This window comes from Amblyraja radiata, chromosome 7 (genome assembly GCF_010909765.2).
Source record: "Amblyraja radiata isolate CabotCenter1 chromosome 7, sAmbRad1.1.pri, whole genome shotgun sequence".
NCBI lineage: Eukaryota > Metazoa > Chordata > Chondrichthyes > Rajiformes > Rajidae > Amblyraja > Amblyraja radiata.
This window is the reverse complement of record NC_045962.1, coordinates 33,834,378-33,850,870: the sequence shown is the minus strand read 5'-3', so window position 1 is coordinate 33,850,870 and position 16,493 is coordinate 33,834,378. Positions and strand designations below refer to the sequence as shown.

The following is a 16,493-nucleotide window of genomic DNA, read 5'->3' as shown; positions in this document are numbered from 1 at the left end:
CACAGGCAGCCGGCAGCAGCAGCCAAAGGCACGTTAATCTCCCGTAATGGGAACAGCTGTGCCGACTTTTGGTCCCGCGCCGGCCAGAACACCACGGCCGGGCGGGAGACTATTCAAATGGGGCCATTGACTTTTGACAAGTCAATAACGGCAGCAGACGGGGTGTAACGACGTTCACCCGTAGCAACAATTTTAACCCGGACCTGCAGGTAAGAGCTGTGGTCTTTTTTGTATTTACCATGCTGATTGCAGGTGCAGAAACCAACGGGCTGCGACAAAGCTGGTGGGCTAGATGGGATCAGCTGTGCCCGATGTCGCCTCCACACCGGCCATATCCACTCCACGGAAGGACAGTAAGGACAAAGCTGGAGAAGGAGGACCGTGGAGCAGCGGGCAGCCAGCAGCACTTGGATCACCCGTAGTGGGATCAGCTGTGCCCGATGTCGCCTCCGCACCGGCCAGATCCACGCGGCCGGGCGGAAAGGCTAGACACAAAACAAACAAGGTCGTGGACTCAGAGGAGTCCGACTTTGAACAACCGCGGGCGGCCAGCGCCCGAGAGCGCTGGAGCCGGAAGAAGCGGTGTATGGAGCTTTGCTCCAACGTGACAGACTCCGGGAGACGGAGTCGGGTCACTGTGGGCCCTATGATAAACCCACAGCAGTACCTCTTGAAGGGCTGCACAGTGCTTCTACCTCATCAGAGGGGAGCACTGCGGGTCAGTTCTGGGCTGACCTGGAAGAGGGGTGCGCAGAAGAAAAGACAAGTGTGCAGGGGGTGCAGGAACAAGAGAACCTACTGGAACTCACTACGGCCAACGACAGCACCCCCACGCACCCACCAGCAGAACTGGTGAAAGCTCGAAGGACCGGTACCCAAAACATGAGTGTTTTTAGGCCATGGCCCAGACCGGCCTTCTGGGAAGATGCGGGGACCTCCAACGCCAACCAAACCGAAAATCCAGACCCCAGCGCTACAACAGCAGCGAAGAACCTACAAAAAGTAAACCTGCCACTGGTAACTATGGAGGTAGGTGGGTCTGGTTCCCTACAATATACAGTGGGCACGGAGATTGGGTGGAGATTACACTCTTTTCTGAATGCATGGAGCATGATAACAACCGATACTTACATCTTAAGCAGTATCCAGGGATATACAACAGAGTTTATACACAAGTACAGCCCTCCAGTTCAACATTTACTGAACTGAATGTTCGTGCCTTCTGATAAAGGAAAATCAAAAGCGCAAGCTGAACTGAAGCGGCTTCACATAAAAGGTGTAATTGAGAAAACTCAACACGAACCATTAGAATTCGTGTCCAATATATTTATCAAAAACAAAAAAGATGATGGTCATCACATCATCATAGATCTGACAAAATAGATACCTTTGTTACTGCTTAACAATTAATTTCCAAAGGTTACTTCAATGGCCAGCATCGATTTAAAAGATGCTTACTATTCAGTGCCTATACGAGGTGACCACAGATGTTACTTAAAATTCAACTGGATGGTACAACTCTGACAGTATAAAGCACTGCCAAATGGGTTATCATCAGCCCAGGCTGTTCACAAAAAAATTGAAACCAGCCCTAGCGTTTATACGGAAACGTACACACATGGTCATGGCATATTTAGATGACATACTCATTATGGGCAAAACTTTGGAATTGGCCAAACAACCTGTAACAGCCACAAAAAAGTTATTTGGAAAACTGGGATTCATTTTTCATCCAGTTAATTCCAAACTAACGCCTTCCACTACTATGGACTACCTGGGGTTTCACCATTGACTCAGTTCACATGTCGGTCACTCTGCCTAAGGGAAAGGCTAGAGATTTAATAGAGGCTTGCAATAACCTCACTGACATCAGCAAACCATCCATCAGATTGGTAGCTAAAGTAATTGGCATAATGATGGCTGCCTTTCCAGCCACACAATTTGGACCTCTACATTACCAAAACATACAGAGAGCAAAATACAAGCACTTTAAATTATGCAGGTCACTTTGACAGATCTGTGAAACTACCAATCAAGCTAAAATGGAACTAAAATGGTGGATAGATAACATCTGGCCTTGTTCCAATCCAATCATTGTCAGTAACCCTTCCATGGTACTACAAACTGATGCCAGTGCACTTGGGTGCGGAGCCACCAATACCATACCACCGTGGTAGCATACATCAACCACAGGGTGGAAACAAATCGACATCATGTGACAATCTGGCTATACAAATTGGCAATGGTGTATCCAGAGAGATATTTGGATATCAGCCACTTACCTACCAGGAAGACTAAATTCAGTGGCAGACACCAGGTCACGCAAATTTAATGAAAACACCAAATGGATGTTGAATAAAATAGTACTGCTGATATCACAGCAAAATATGGAACACCAGATATCGATTTATTCGCATCCAGACTTAACCACCAGTTATCAAATTATGTTACATGGGAACCAGACCCTGGGGCAGCGGCGACAGATGCATTTTCGCTGCATTGGGGGGGAGGGGGAAATTGTTTATTACGCATTCCCTCCTTTCCTGCCTCATCAGTCGGATATTAAGGAAATACAACAAGACTCTGCATCTGGTATTGGTAGTACCCGATTGGCCTACACAACCATGGTTCCCAGTGGTATCAAACATGGTATCAAAGACATGAACATCCCGTCTGTTCTGGAATATCTGGCAGGCCTCCACTATGATGAGGGGCTCAGTTACAGTGCCATCAACTGCGCCAGAAGTGCCCTATCGACTTACCTATGGCAGGGGACAGACCATTACACTGTTGGGACTCACCCACTGGTACAAAACCTATGAGGGGAACCAGATACTCCCAAATATGGGATGTGAGAATAATCCTGAAGATGCTCAGGAATTGGTCTCCAGCAACAGTTCTGTCCCTACACAGACTGACATTAAAACAGTCATGCTAATGGTATTGGTCACGGCACAGAGGATACAGTCACTGCAAAAACTAGACTGGACAACATGACTTCCTCAACAGAAAATATTACGTTTCATATTTATGAGATAGTAAGCAGAACAGAAAAGGGATCAGCAGGCCTCAATATACAATTAGGTCATACCCAACAGATGACCGTCTGTGTATAATAAGACATCTGTCGTTATACATGGAGAAAAATAATATCCTAAGAGGCAATGAAAAGGCACATTTTGATCAGCCACTAGCAACCACACCAAGAGAGACGGTCCAGACCATCTCAAGATGGCTGAAACAGGTGCTAACACAGGCTGGGGTGGATACTAATTTTTAAAAATCTCTTTCCACCAGGGCTGCAGCTACATTGGCAGCGATACAGTTGGATGTACCAATGGACCAAATCCTCAAGGCAGCAGGATGGTCTGGAGGGGAAAACATTCCAATTATTTTATAATAAACCAGTAATGAAACCTGGAACGTTTGCAGAAACAATTTAAGTTCTGTAAATTAATTTAAACCCATAAAAAGGGGTTATAAATTTGTGTCAAAAATTTTTATGATTTCAATGTCGAATTCATGACCAAATTATGTTAACACAATTCCTCCCACAGTCAAGGCAGACGTGATGCATGGACTCGTTTCCACGGCATGAAATCACAGAGCTTTAAAATCTTCACGTAGTCACTCACGTGACTCCGAAGTAAAATAGTAAGATTAAACGAGAACTTACCAGTTTGAAGTTTGATCTGTATTTTATGAGGAGTTTCGATGAGGGATTACGTGCCCTCTGCTCCCACCCTGATCATATACTTAACTGGTATCTCTTCTCTAATCTTACTATGTTTAGTCATTACAGTTATCTGTGATTTCACACCGCTGCTTTGAAGAATGACACGCATGCGTCCTGGCGGGGTTCTTCACGTAATCCCGCATCGTAACTCCTCATAAAATACAGATCAAACTTCAAACTGGTAAGTTCTCGTTTAATCTTACTATTAAATTATTTCAAAGCTTTATTCATTCCTAAATGTTACCAAGTTTTTAGTCTGCGTATATCTGCCTCTGTTAATTACAGGGAACGATTACTAACTTTAACCTTCTGTCTCAGTTACACAACTTCAAGCTCAGGTAGATTTATCAATGGAGAATGAGAAATAAACGTCACTTTTCGTTTAACCTTCATGTACTTTTGTGACACTACCATCCAAATGCTTTACCCTTTCTCCACGCCAACACTCTTTAGTATTTTGTCAAAATGGCAATTGTTAATGTTTGAACATACATGGCAAGTGTTAAACCAGCATCTGCAGTTCCTTCCTACACCCTTGACTCCTAATCTCTTCTGCCTGCATGTCATCAATTAAAACCAGAAAACGCTGGAATTACTCAACGCATCTGACAGCTTTTGTGAAGAGAAATGCAGTCTAACTTTCAGGTTTGTGACCTTTGAGAAGAGTATTTTCAGCATTTTCCTTTTTATATTTCGGATTTCCAACAGTTGTCTTGCTTTATGGCCATTGTGAATGACTTGCATTCAACTGATGTGCAATTTTTGATTGCAGTCATTAATGCATTTTGGAAAAGAGTGGAGGCTGTGCCTGATACAATGTCCCATAATTCAGGGCGTAATTTTAGCAGAGACTTTCTAAGTAGTTGGACATAGATAAACTGGAAACCTTTTAGTCCTGAAGTTCTTAGATTGCATTGGCCAAGTTCTTTACCTCTGGACCATTCAGAGAGGGTTCTGTGGATCTCACATAAACGGATAAATATTGAAGCATAGAAGGACGCCATTTAAGCTGTTGGCTCTGTGGGAAATACGGAAATCAATGATGTCTAAATGTTCATGCAATGAATCTTGATTTCAGTGTGAGTAGGAAGCCGATAGACAACTCATAAATGAAGATATTCTTCCAGTATAAGAAGAATAAGAAAATTCATAGTACTGACAACAATAGACAATAGGTGCAGGAGTAGGCAATTCAGCCCTTCGAGCCAGCATCGCCATTCAATGTGATCATGGCTGATCATCCCCAATCAGTACCCCGTTCCTGCCTTTTCCCCATAATCCCCTGACTCTGCTATTTTTAAGAGCCCTATATAGCTCTCTCTTGAAAGCATCCAGAGAACCTGCCTCCACCGCCCTCTGAGGAAGAAAATTCCACAGACTCGCCACTCTCTGTGAGAAAAAGTGTTTCCTCGTCTCCGTTCTAAATGGTTTACTCCTTATTCTTAAACTGTGGCCCCTGGTTCTGGACTCACCCAACATCGGGAACATGTTTCCTACCTCTAGCGTGTCCAAACCCTTAACAATCTTATATGTTTTAATGAGATACCCTCTCATCCTTCTAAACTCCAGAGTGTACAAGCCCGGCTGCTCCATTCTCTCAGCATATGGCAGTCCTGCCATCCCGGGAATTAACCTTGTAAATCTACGCTGTCCTCCCTCAAATTAGGGGACCAAAACTGCACACAATACTCCAGGTGTGGTCTCACTAGGACTCTGTACAACTGCAGAAGGACCTCTTTGCTCCTATATTCGATTCCTCTTGTTATAAATGCCAACATGCCATTTGTTTTCTTCACTGCTTGCTGTACCTGCATGCTTACTTTCATAGACTGATATACAAGGACCCCCAGATCCCGTTGTACTTCCCCTTTTCCCAACTTGACACCATTTAGATAGTAATCTGCCTTCCTGTTTTTGCTACCAAAGTGGATAACTTCACATTTATCCGCATTAAACTTCATCTGCCATGCATCTGCCCACTCCCCCAACCTGTCCAAGTCACCCTGCATTCTCATAGCATCCTCCTCACAGTTCACACTGCCACCCAGCTTTGTGCCATCTGCAAATTTGCTAATGTTACTTTGAATCCCTTCATCCAAATCATTGATGTATATTGTAAATAGCAGCGGTCCCAGCACCGAGCCTTGCGGTACCCCACTAGTCCCTGCCTGCCATTCTGAAAGGGACCCGTTAATCCATACTCTTTTGTTTCCTGTCTGCCAACCACTTCGCTATCCATGTCAGCACTCTACCCCCAATACCATGTGCCCTAATCGTGCCCACTAATCTCCTATGTGGGACCTTATCAAATGCTTTCTGAAAGTCCAGGTACACTACATTCACTGACTCTCCCTTGTCCATTTTCCTAGTTACATCTTCAAAAAATTCCAGAAGATTAGTCAAGCATGATTTCCCCTTCATAAATCCATGCTGACTCGGACCGATCCTGTTACTGCTATATAAAATGTTTGGCTATCTCATCTTTTATAATTGACTCCAGCATCTTCCCCACCACCGATGTCAGGCTAACTGGTCTATAATTCCCAGTTTTCTCTCTCCCGCCTTTCTTAAAAAGTGGGATAACATTAGCTACCCTCCAATCCACAGTAACTGATCCCGAGTCTATAGAACATTGGAAAATTATCACCAATGCATCCACGATTTCTAGAGCCACTTCCTTAAGTACCCTGGGATGCAGACCATCAGGCCCTGAGGATTTATCAGCCTTCAGTCCCATCAGTCTATCCAACACCATTTCCTGCCTAATGTGGATTTCCTTCAGTTCCTCTGTCACCCCAGATCCTCTGGCCACTACTATATCAGGAAGATTGTTTGTGTCCTCCTTAGTGAAGACAGATCCAAAGTACCTGTTCAACTCATCTGCCATTTCCTTGTTCCCCATAATAAATTCACCTTTATCAGTCTTCAAGGGTCCAACTTTGGTCTTAACTAATTTTTTCCTCTTCACATACCTAAAGAAGCTTTTACTATCCTGCTTACCTTCGTACCTCATCTTTTCCCCGGTATTGTCTTTTTGATTATCTTCTGTTGTTCTTTAAACATTACCCAATCCTCTTGCTTCCCGCTCATATTTGCTACTTTGTACTTCTTCGCTTTAATTTTTATAATATCCCTGACGTCCCTTGTCAGCTATGAACGTCCCTTTCTCTCCTTGGAATCTTTCTTCCTCCTAGGAATGAACTGATCCTGCACCTTCTGTATTATTCCTAGAAAAACCTGCCATTTTTGTTCCACTGTCATCCCTGCTAGTGTATATTTCCAGTCAACTTTGGCCAGCTCCTCCCTCATGGCCCCATAGACCCCTTTATTCAACTGCAACACTGACACCTCCGATCTACTCTTCTCCCTCTCCAATTGTAGATTAAACCTGACCATGTTATGGTCACTGCCTCCTAATGGCTCATTAACCTCGAGGTCCTTTATCAAATCCGGTTCATTACACATTACTGAATCCAGAATTGCCTTCTCCTTGGTAGGCTCCAATACAAGCTGTTCTAAGAATCCATCACGAAGGCACTCCACAAAGTCCCTTTCTTGGGGTCCAGTACCAACCTGATTTTCCCAGTCTACCTGCATGTTGAAATCCCCCATAACAACCACAGCATTACTTTTACTACATGCCAATTTTAACTCCTGATTCAACTTGCGCCCTATGTCCAGGCTACTGTTTGGGGGCCTGCAGATTAGTCCCAATTAGGGTCTTTTTACCCTTACAATTCCTTAGTTCTATCCATACTGACTCCACATCTCCTGTTTCAATGTCACCCCTTGCATGACTGAATTTCATTTATCACCAACAGGGCAACCCCACCGCCTCTGCCCACCTGTCTGTCTTTTCGATAGGAGGTATACCCTTGAACATTCAGTTCCCAGTCCTGGCCCTCTTGCAGCCATGTCTCAGTAATTCCCACAACATCATACTTGCCAGTTTCTAACTGAGCCTCAAGCTCGTCCACTTTATTCCTTATACTTCACACATTCATATACAGCACTTTGACCTCCGTATTCACTTCCCCCCTCGCACCGCTCGCAATTGGCCCTGACCTTACTCTGTTGTCCATTCTCGAGCTTTCCTTCCCATTAATTTGAGAATCTTTTGTAATTTTTCCTGTAGCCACTTCCCCTTCAACTCCATCTATATACTCCCAATTTGTCAATCCCTCCCCCCCAGGTGTAGCCCTAGCAAACCTGCCTGCCAGAATGTCGGTCCCCCTCCAGTTAAGGTGTAACGCTTCCCTTTTGTACAGAATAGCTTCTGTATGACAAAGAAATAGAAAAAAACAAAAAGGATCTTGCGAAATTCTTCATGTATTTTATCAAGAAATGAGAAAATGGTGTTACAGAGATCTCATCTGGCAAGTATTTAAATATTACAAAGAGTTGGGCTATATGGAGTTGAGAGGTAGGAAAAGGAAAACTATTTGGTCATAAAAGCTCAAACCATACAGCACAGCACAGGCCCCTCAGCCCATGATGTCTGTGCCGAAAGTAAATGATGCTAAATTAAACTAATCCCTTCTGCTTGCACATAATCCATTTCCCTCCATTCCCTGTGTATCTTTGTGCCTATCTAAAAATGTATTAAACACCACTGTTGTATCTGCTTCCACCACTATCATTGGCGAGTTCCAGGCACTCACTACTCTCTATGAAAATAACATGGACGGAGCAGATCTTTCAAACTTTTCCCCTCTCACCTTAAAGCTCTAGACTATTCCCAATCTGGGAAAAAGATTCTGACTATCTACTCTATCTATGCCAGTCTTTTTTATAAATTTCTATTAAGCCCCCCTTCTCCAACACTCCAGAGAAAACAATCCTAGTTTGTCCAACTTCTCATAACTAATATCCCGTAATCCAGGCAGCATCCTGGTAAACTTCTCTTCAAAGCTTCCACATCCTTGCTGTAATGGGGTGACCAGAACTGCACACAATACACCAAACGCAGCCTCACCATTTGGGGGTGGCTACAGCATGGACTCAATGCCACGATCGATGAAGGCAAACATGCATGCCATTAACTGTATACGTTCCCTTACATTTGACCTCCCATAGTGCAACACTTAAAAATTGCCCGGAATAAACTCCCTCTGTCATTTCGCTGCCCATATCTGTAACTGATTGATATTATGCTGGTTCCTTTGATAGCTTCCCGCACTGCCTGTAACTCCCCCAATTTTGTGTGATCAGTGTGTTAACTAACCAACCCATTTAAATTTTCATCCACTTCATTTACACTTACAGAGGTCCCAGCACAAATCTCTGCAGAATATCACTGCTCAAAGTCCTCCAGCTAGAATAAATCCCTTCCACCAAGACCCTCAGTCTTTTATGGGTAAACCAGTTCTGAATTATACCACTGTGGATCCCATGCACTGTAATCTTTTAGATCAGTCTACCACGAGGGAGCTTGTCTAATGCCTTACTGAAGTTTATGTTGACAACATCCACTGCCCTATCCTCATCAATCATCTTCGTTGCCTTCTCAAAAAAATACTGGTCTGACAAAGGGATGCAGTATTTTCAGGAGGCAGTTTAAACAACAGAATCTCCATTTGATTCAGGGGATACTGAGGTAAGAATCCGAGAAAATGACTAAAAATGAAACCATAAAAAAGCAAAGGGAATTGTTAATGGTTAGGCTGGCAAGAGACAGGAAGACATTGTGATATAGAAGAATCATGAATATGAGATTTTACCGGCCCATTTACAAGATATATGAAGAAAATGGATTTAACATAACAGCAAATGGACTGATGGTGTGCAGTCTACATACGGTAGATGTCTAGGCAATAAATGAGCTAAATACGATCTCATCTCTGGACTACCTGACGATTAGCAAATCTCTTTGTACTATAGTGAGTCCATAGCATTGTAAATCATTTCACACTAGTTAGATGATTTAACTTAAATTTGTAATAAGATCATGACCATTTCTGCTTTAGCTTTGCTGAAGAAAATCCAGGAATAAAAACATTCGAATATATGCACGTCCCCTTATACAATGTTGTAAGCTATGTTATTTCTTAGCACAACAACATAGTGCAAATCTACTTACATTCAATCAATTCCTCAATAAGCCAGCTGACATATAACATTTTGAGAGGCATTTTCAGTATTCTGAATAACACTAATTAACATTTTTAGAATTTTTGAGATTTGTAGCTGATAATTAAGGCATGAACAAGAATTAAACATGTTCTATTAATTTAATTAATATTGATTTCTATGAGTCTTTGGGTGCAACTATGTATTCATGAAAACAAAGTGCTGGAGGAACAGTGGGTCAGCCAGCATCTGTGGAGGTAATGGACAGATTCTGCCTGACCTGCTGAGTTCCCCCAGCACTTGGCGGTTTACTCAAGATTCCAGTATCTGCAATTTCTTGTATCTTGATGAATTATGGGAACGGTGAAAGTCTCCACTTTAATTTTTTACACTAGACTTTAGAGATACAGCGCGGAAACAGGCCATTCGGATCACTGAGTCCACGCCGACCCGGCACACTAGCACTATCTGTAACACTAGGGACAATTTACAATTTTATCGAGGCCAATTAATCTACAAACATATATGTCCTTGGAGTGTGGGAGGAAACCGGAGCCCCCGGAAAAAAATCCACGCAGTCACGGGGAGAACGTACAAACTCTGTACAGACAGCACCCGTAGTCAGGATCAAATGCAGGTCTCCGACACTGTAAGGCAGCAACTCTACCGCTGCGCCACTTGTCAGGATCAGACTAACATGAGCGACTTTATCAAATGCCTTACTAAAATTCATGTGGACAATATCATTGTCCTATTCTTATCAAGCAACTTTGTCAACTCTTCAAAGAACTCGATCATTATTAAGAAGTAATCAATTGTGGACACAGCCATGCTGTGTGTCATAAATTATCCCATTCCCTTCCGAACACGAGAAAATCCTATCTTAATTCTCTTCAATAGCTTCCCTGACACAGATGCGAGGCCTATCGGTCTATAGTTTTCCTGGATTATCTCTAATTTCCTTCTTAAATTGCAGAACAACATTGTCTACACTCCAGTCTCTGGGACTTCGCTTGTGTGCAAGAGGAAATACATGATTTCCGCCAAGATGCATGGAATCTCCTCTCTTGCCTATCAAGCCCTGGGGATTTTTCCACGTTTATGCTTTTCACGATGCTCCACACCACCTCTTTCTTGATCTCCAACTGCCCCAGTGTATTAGTATGCCCCAGTATGCCCAGTTCACCCAGTATAGTGAAATGACAATATTGGTAGATTTTGTATATGTAAAATATACTTCATGTGACATCTTTCTTGCAACCCTTCCTTGGGCCAAGTAAGACTTTACCTTACATATTTCTAGACTGCTTTGGTTACTATTTGCAAACTGCCTTTCTAATGTCATAGAGTCATATAGTGTGGAAACAGGCCATTTGGCCATGCAATTCGCCCATGCCGAACAAGTTGCTCCATCTACACTAGTGCCATCTACCTGCGTTTGGCTCTGAACCTTTCCTATCCACGTACAATGCCCTCCATAATGTTTGGGACAAAGACCCATCATTTATTTATTTGCCTCTGTACTCATGATTTTGGCTCATGATAAAAAAGTGTTCTGTGGAAGATTGACTAAAGGACAGTGAACAGAGAATTGTGATTAACAGTTTATCGTCAGATTGGTGGATGGTACAGTGGCAGGAACACTTTTTACATTAAAAAAGTAGTGTTGCACAACTCCCAAGGGCCAAAGAGATTTTAATCATATAAAATCATATACAGTGCCCTCCATAACGTTTGGGACAATGACCCATCATTTATTTATTTGCCTCTATACTCCACAATTTGAGATTTGTAATAGAAAATCTCACGTGTGGTTAAAGTGCACATTGTCAGATTTTAATTTTTATACATTTTGGTTTCACCATGTAGAAATTACAGCAAAATACATAGTTCCCCTATTTCAGGGCACCATAATGTTTGGGACACAGCAATGTCATGTAAATGAAAGTAGTCATGTTTAGTATTTTGTTACATATCCTTTGCATGCAATGACGTCTGCGATTCATCGTATCTTCTCTGGTGCTGCTCTGCCAGGCCTGTATTGCAGCCATCTTTAGCTGAGAATTGTTTGGGGGCTTTTTTTTAGCTTTGAAAAACTCATTTGTTGCTTAAGCAGTATGTTTGGGATCATTGTCTTCTTGCTGTAGAATGAACCGCCGGCAATGATTTTTGAGGCATTTGTTTGAACGTGAGCAGGTAGGATGTGTCTATACACTTCAGAATTCATTATGCTACTATCATCCGCAGTTGTATTATCAATGAAGATAAGTGAGCCAGTACATTCAGCAGCTATACATGCCCAGGCCATAACACTACCACCACCGTGTTTCACAGATGATGTGGTATGTTTTGGATCTTGGGCAGTTCCTTCTCGCTTCTATACTTTGCTCTTGCCATCACTCTTATATGTTAATCTTCGTCTCATCTGTCCACAAGACCTTTTTCCAGAACTGTGGTTGCTCTTTTAAGTACTTCTTGGCAAACTGTAACCTGGTCATCCTATTTTTGCAGCTAACCAGTGGTTTGCATCTTGCAATGTAGCCTCTGTATTTCTGTTCATGACGTTTTCTGTGGACAATGGTCATTGACAATTTCACACCTGACTCCTCAAGAGTGTTTCTGATTTATCGGACACGTGTTTGGGGATTTTTCTTTATGATAGACAGAATTCTGTCATCAGCTGTGGAGGTCTTCCTTGGCCTGCCAGTCCCTTTGCGATTAGTAAGCTCATCAGTGCTCTCTTTCTTCTTAACGATGTTCCAAACAGTTGATTTTGGTAAGCCTAAGGTTTGGCTGATGTCTCTAACAGTTTTATTCTTGTTTCTCAGTCTCATTATGACTTCTTTGACTTTCATTGGCACAACTTTGGTCCTCATGTTGATAAACAGCAATAAAAGTTTCCAAAGGTGATGGAAAGACTGGAGGAAAGACTAGGTGCTGAGAGCTCTCTTACCAGCTGCATTAAGGAGGCAATTAAACACACCTGAGCAGTTACAAACACCTGTGAAGCCATGTGTCCCAAACATGATGGTGCCCTGAAATGGGGGGACTATGTATAAACACTGCTGTAATTTCTACATGGTGAAACCAAAATGTCTAAAAATACCCTTTAATAAAATCTGACAATGTGCACTTTAACCACATGTGATTTTTTTTCTATTACAAATCTCAAATTATGGAGTATAGAGGCAAATAAATAAATGATGGGTTTTTGGCCCAAACATTATGGAGGGCACTGTACCTGCCCAAATGTTATGATTGTACCAGCCTCAACCACTTCCTCTGGCAACTTATTCCACATACCCACCACCCTGGATTACTCATGCAATACTATTATTACTGTAATCTCCTTCTCTGCATTACTTCTGATCTCGCTAATATTGATTGTTGTGAAAATATTTTTTTAAATGCAAGATTTCCTTTCAGATGTGTCCAATTCAATTTAATTTTGATTAAAGTTTAATCCTAAAGATTATTTTACTAATATAATATATAATTTATTATCTTTGTTCCATTGTTTATTCTGTCTTTATCCTAATGTTTCCTCTTACTGCTTCATTACCTGCATTCTTAACATTACTACAGCTAGAAAAAACTAACTTGTTTAAGAAAACTAGACTTTTTGGAGACATCATAATATTCTGCACAATGTTGTGAATACTAAGATCAATTTTCAAAATGCTACAGGTTTGACACTTTAGGGACGTAAAATCAAAATGCTGTAACTGTTGCCTTGTTACATTAGAAGATTCTATTAATGCATGATTAAAAGTGCAGAGGCACGATGAATTCACATATTTTCAGTACTACCGATAACTAATAAAATTGCATTTTTTCCTGGAACTTTTACATTGGTAGTTCCTTTAAAATTAAATTTTATGGAGTAATTGTTTACATGTAAGGTACCAGTGAGTTCATTATGCTTCAATATATTTCAAAAGAGAAATGACTATCCAGTTCTTTCACCGAGGAAAGCTAATTTAGTGTACAACAAAATTAGAAAAATCACTTGATTTTCAAAGTAGTTGGCTATTTGATGCTGCACAACTACTGAAGGGGCATCAATTAAATATGCAACAAGCGATTGTTTTTAACAATTCTTCATGTTAAGTCAACAATCTGACAAAAGGTCCCAACTCAAAACTTCATCCATCCATATTCTCTGGAGATGCCACCTGACCTGCTGAGTGACTGCAGCACTTTGGGTCTTTTTTTGTAAATCCGTTTCTGCAGCTGCTTGTTTCTACAGTCATCCCCTTTTGTTGGTGCTCTTTAACACACTTCTTTATTTTTTCCCCCCAATGATACCTCAAAGGCATGCCCAGTGTAGAATTTTCTCTTGTCTGAGTTTGTATATTTTTGCTAGAGCTTTACTGGGTGCAACCAGGACAGGAGAGTGGAGCCAAAAGCAATGGTCTTAGGCGAAGGTGAGAGATGGGTTGCCTGAGCTTTGGAGGTGAACAGAGAGCTGGAAAGAAATAATGTTGAGCTGAGGACAGTAATAAAAAGCAGATAGAAGTCACAAGCAACAAGCAATGTGCCAAATGTTAGACTGGGCAGGCAACAGAGCAGTGTAGCATACTTAAAATATAAAATATGTTAAAAGAGAGAGAAAATTAAAAAGGAAACTTACCAGTTAAAAAAGTTGAAAAAGAAAATGTCAGATGGGCTAATGCTACCTATATGGGAGAACTGAAAGGCAATGAAAGGTAAGTACAACAGTAATGCAAGCAGGTGTTACAGCATTACTCATTAATAGTAGTGTAAGCAGGTGTTATATCAGATATAGCAACTATAGCAAGTCAAGACAAAATCATTACGCAGGAGGTGGGACATCAAGGGGAGTGTTCAGTTAAAGATGCAGAAATAGTTGAAGCCAAAGTGTTTGCAGCAAATCCCGGAAGCAGCAGCAATATGGCCTGTAAAGATGTATCACTTAGGGTAGCGATTCACTGCTAGAATCATCTGCACAGATTTTATTCAGTCTCATTAATGTTGCGCCAGTTACACCAAAAGATATTCCTAATCTCCCATCTTTATTAGCTACTGCCATTGGTGCAAAGTAATTGCTAATGACACCAGGAAATGTCAATCGCAGCAAGGTGAAAGCTTCAATAAAGCCAAAAAAGTGTAGAAGAAAATAATATTATGCAAGATGTTCAATTTGCAAGAGAAAATGCTTACTCTTTAAAGCTTGTAAGAAAGATGTCCATGTCAATTGTGTTTATCTGGGTCAAATGCATATTGAAGCTATACCCAAGTCACACTATTCAAGGTAAAGTCTCATTTGACACAAATGTGCCTCCTGATATTCATGTATCTGTCTATTCTGCAATGCCATGCATGACACTCCAAAAATCTCACATCTAACACTAAAAAAACAAAACATTTCTGCACAACAAAGAAGTTATGGCTCGCCAGAGCTTATTTACATTTTTTTAAATGTTAATGAAAAAAATGACACTGTAAAATGACCCTTTCATTGGATACTATTGTGATTTAAAAATGCCATGTGCCGTATATGTATTATTTTATAATTCTAGATCTGTAGAACTGCATTATAACTCAAAATTATTATTTTTTTTAAATTCCCTATATTTTAATGATTACAATATAATTATGGAACATTAACTACAGCTATCGGTAGTTTTTAATATCACATCACTGCCGATCAATAATTCATTGCCAAACAGTAACTGGTTGGACAGAACCATACAAGACACAAAAGTATTGTAGAGGAGAAAAGAGAAGGCAGTCAATTAAAAAAATTGAGAAATATTGTTTTTCTAATGATGCGACCATGCCTTTGTTTTAGATTCCAAGCTGTAGCCTTCTTCACTGTAATCAATAAGAGAACTTTACAACTGTGACAAGAGTGCTGCCATATTAAAATATAATGCTTACAAATTGCCTTTAAAAAAATATAAACCTTATTGATTTACAATCACTTTTAGAGTGATCAATTCAGTCACATATAGACAAAATTTGCCCTATGGTTCAATCTCAAATACAAGCATTAAGAATGTGTTGAGGCCAGAATAAATGAATTTCATAAATTTCAGTTCATAAATTTATAAATTCCATAAATAAATGTATCAGTTCTTTAGTTTGACTTTATTAATGTAGTTGAGAAAGGCTTGAATAGCATGCCAACACTTACCAGTAATGAGTTCCCTCATTTCAGCATCCACAGTTTTTCGTAACAAGCGCAATAAGGCTGGGATTCCCCCATCATTCTTTACAGCTATTTTATTGTCATCGGTTGTTCTTCCATAAACCAGGTTACGAAGGGCACCACATGCATTCTTCTGCACTTCAAGGACTTTATGATCCAGAAGGTCAACCAAGTATTTAATTCCACCCAATAGGCACACCTTGGGCAAACAAACAAGATTATATAACGACTTCATTGTATACAAAAAAGGATTTAGAATTTCTGTTAATATTTTCAGATTAAAACAGTACAATAGATCATAAGATATAAGAGTAGAATTAGGACATCCAGTCCATCAATTCTGCTCCGCCATTTCATCATGGCTGATTCATTTTTCCTTCTCAACACCACTCTCCTGCTTTCTCCCCATAACCTTTGGCCCCTTTACTAATCAAGAACCTATCAACCTCCTCTTTAAAAATACCCAATGACTGGGCCTCTACAGCCATCCGTAGCAATGAATTCTTCAGATTC

General features: G+C 41.0%; 1 protein-coding gene across 5 annotated transcripts in view; it reads right to left on the bottom strand.

The window, feature by feature from the left end:
• Positions 1-16,493, bottom strand: part of pkp4 (plakophilin 4) — a 156,050-nt gene that overhangs the window by 28,423 nt on the left and 111,134 nt on the right. For all 5 annotated transcript variants that reach the window (XM_033024087.1, XM_033024086.1, XM_033024085.1 and 2 more), the window contains one exon: positions 15,966-16,179. In XM_033024087.1, the coding sequence (XP_032879978.1) occupies positions 15,966-16,179 (214 nt within the window). The remainder of the gene's footprint in view (positions 1-15,965; positions 16,180-16,493) is intronic.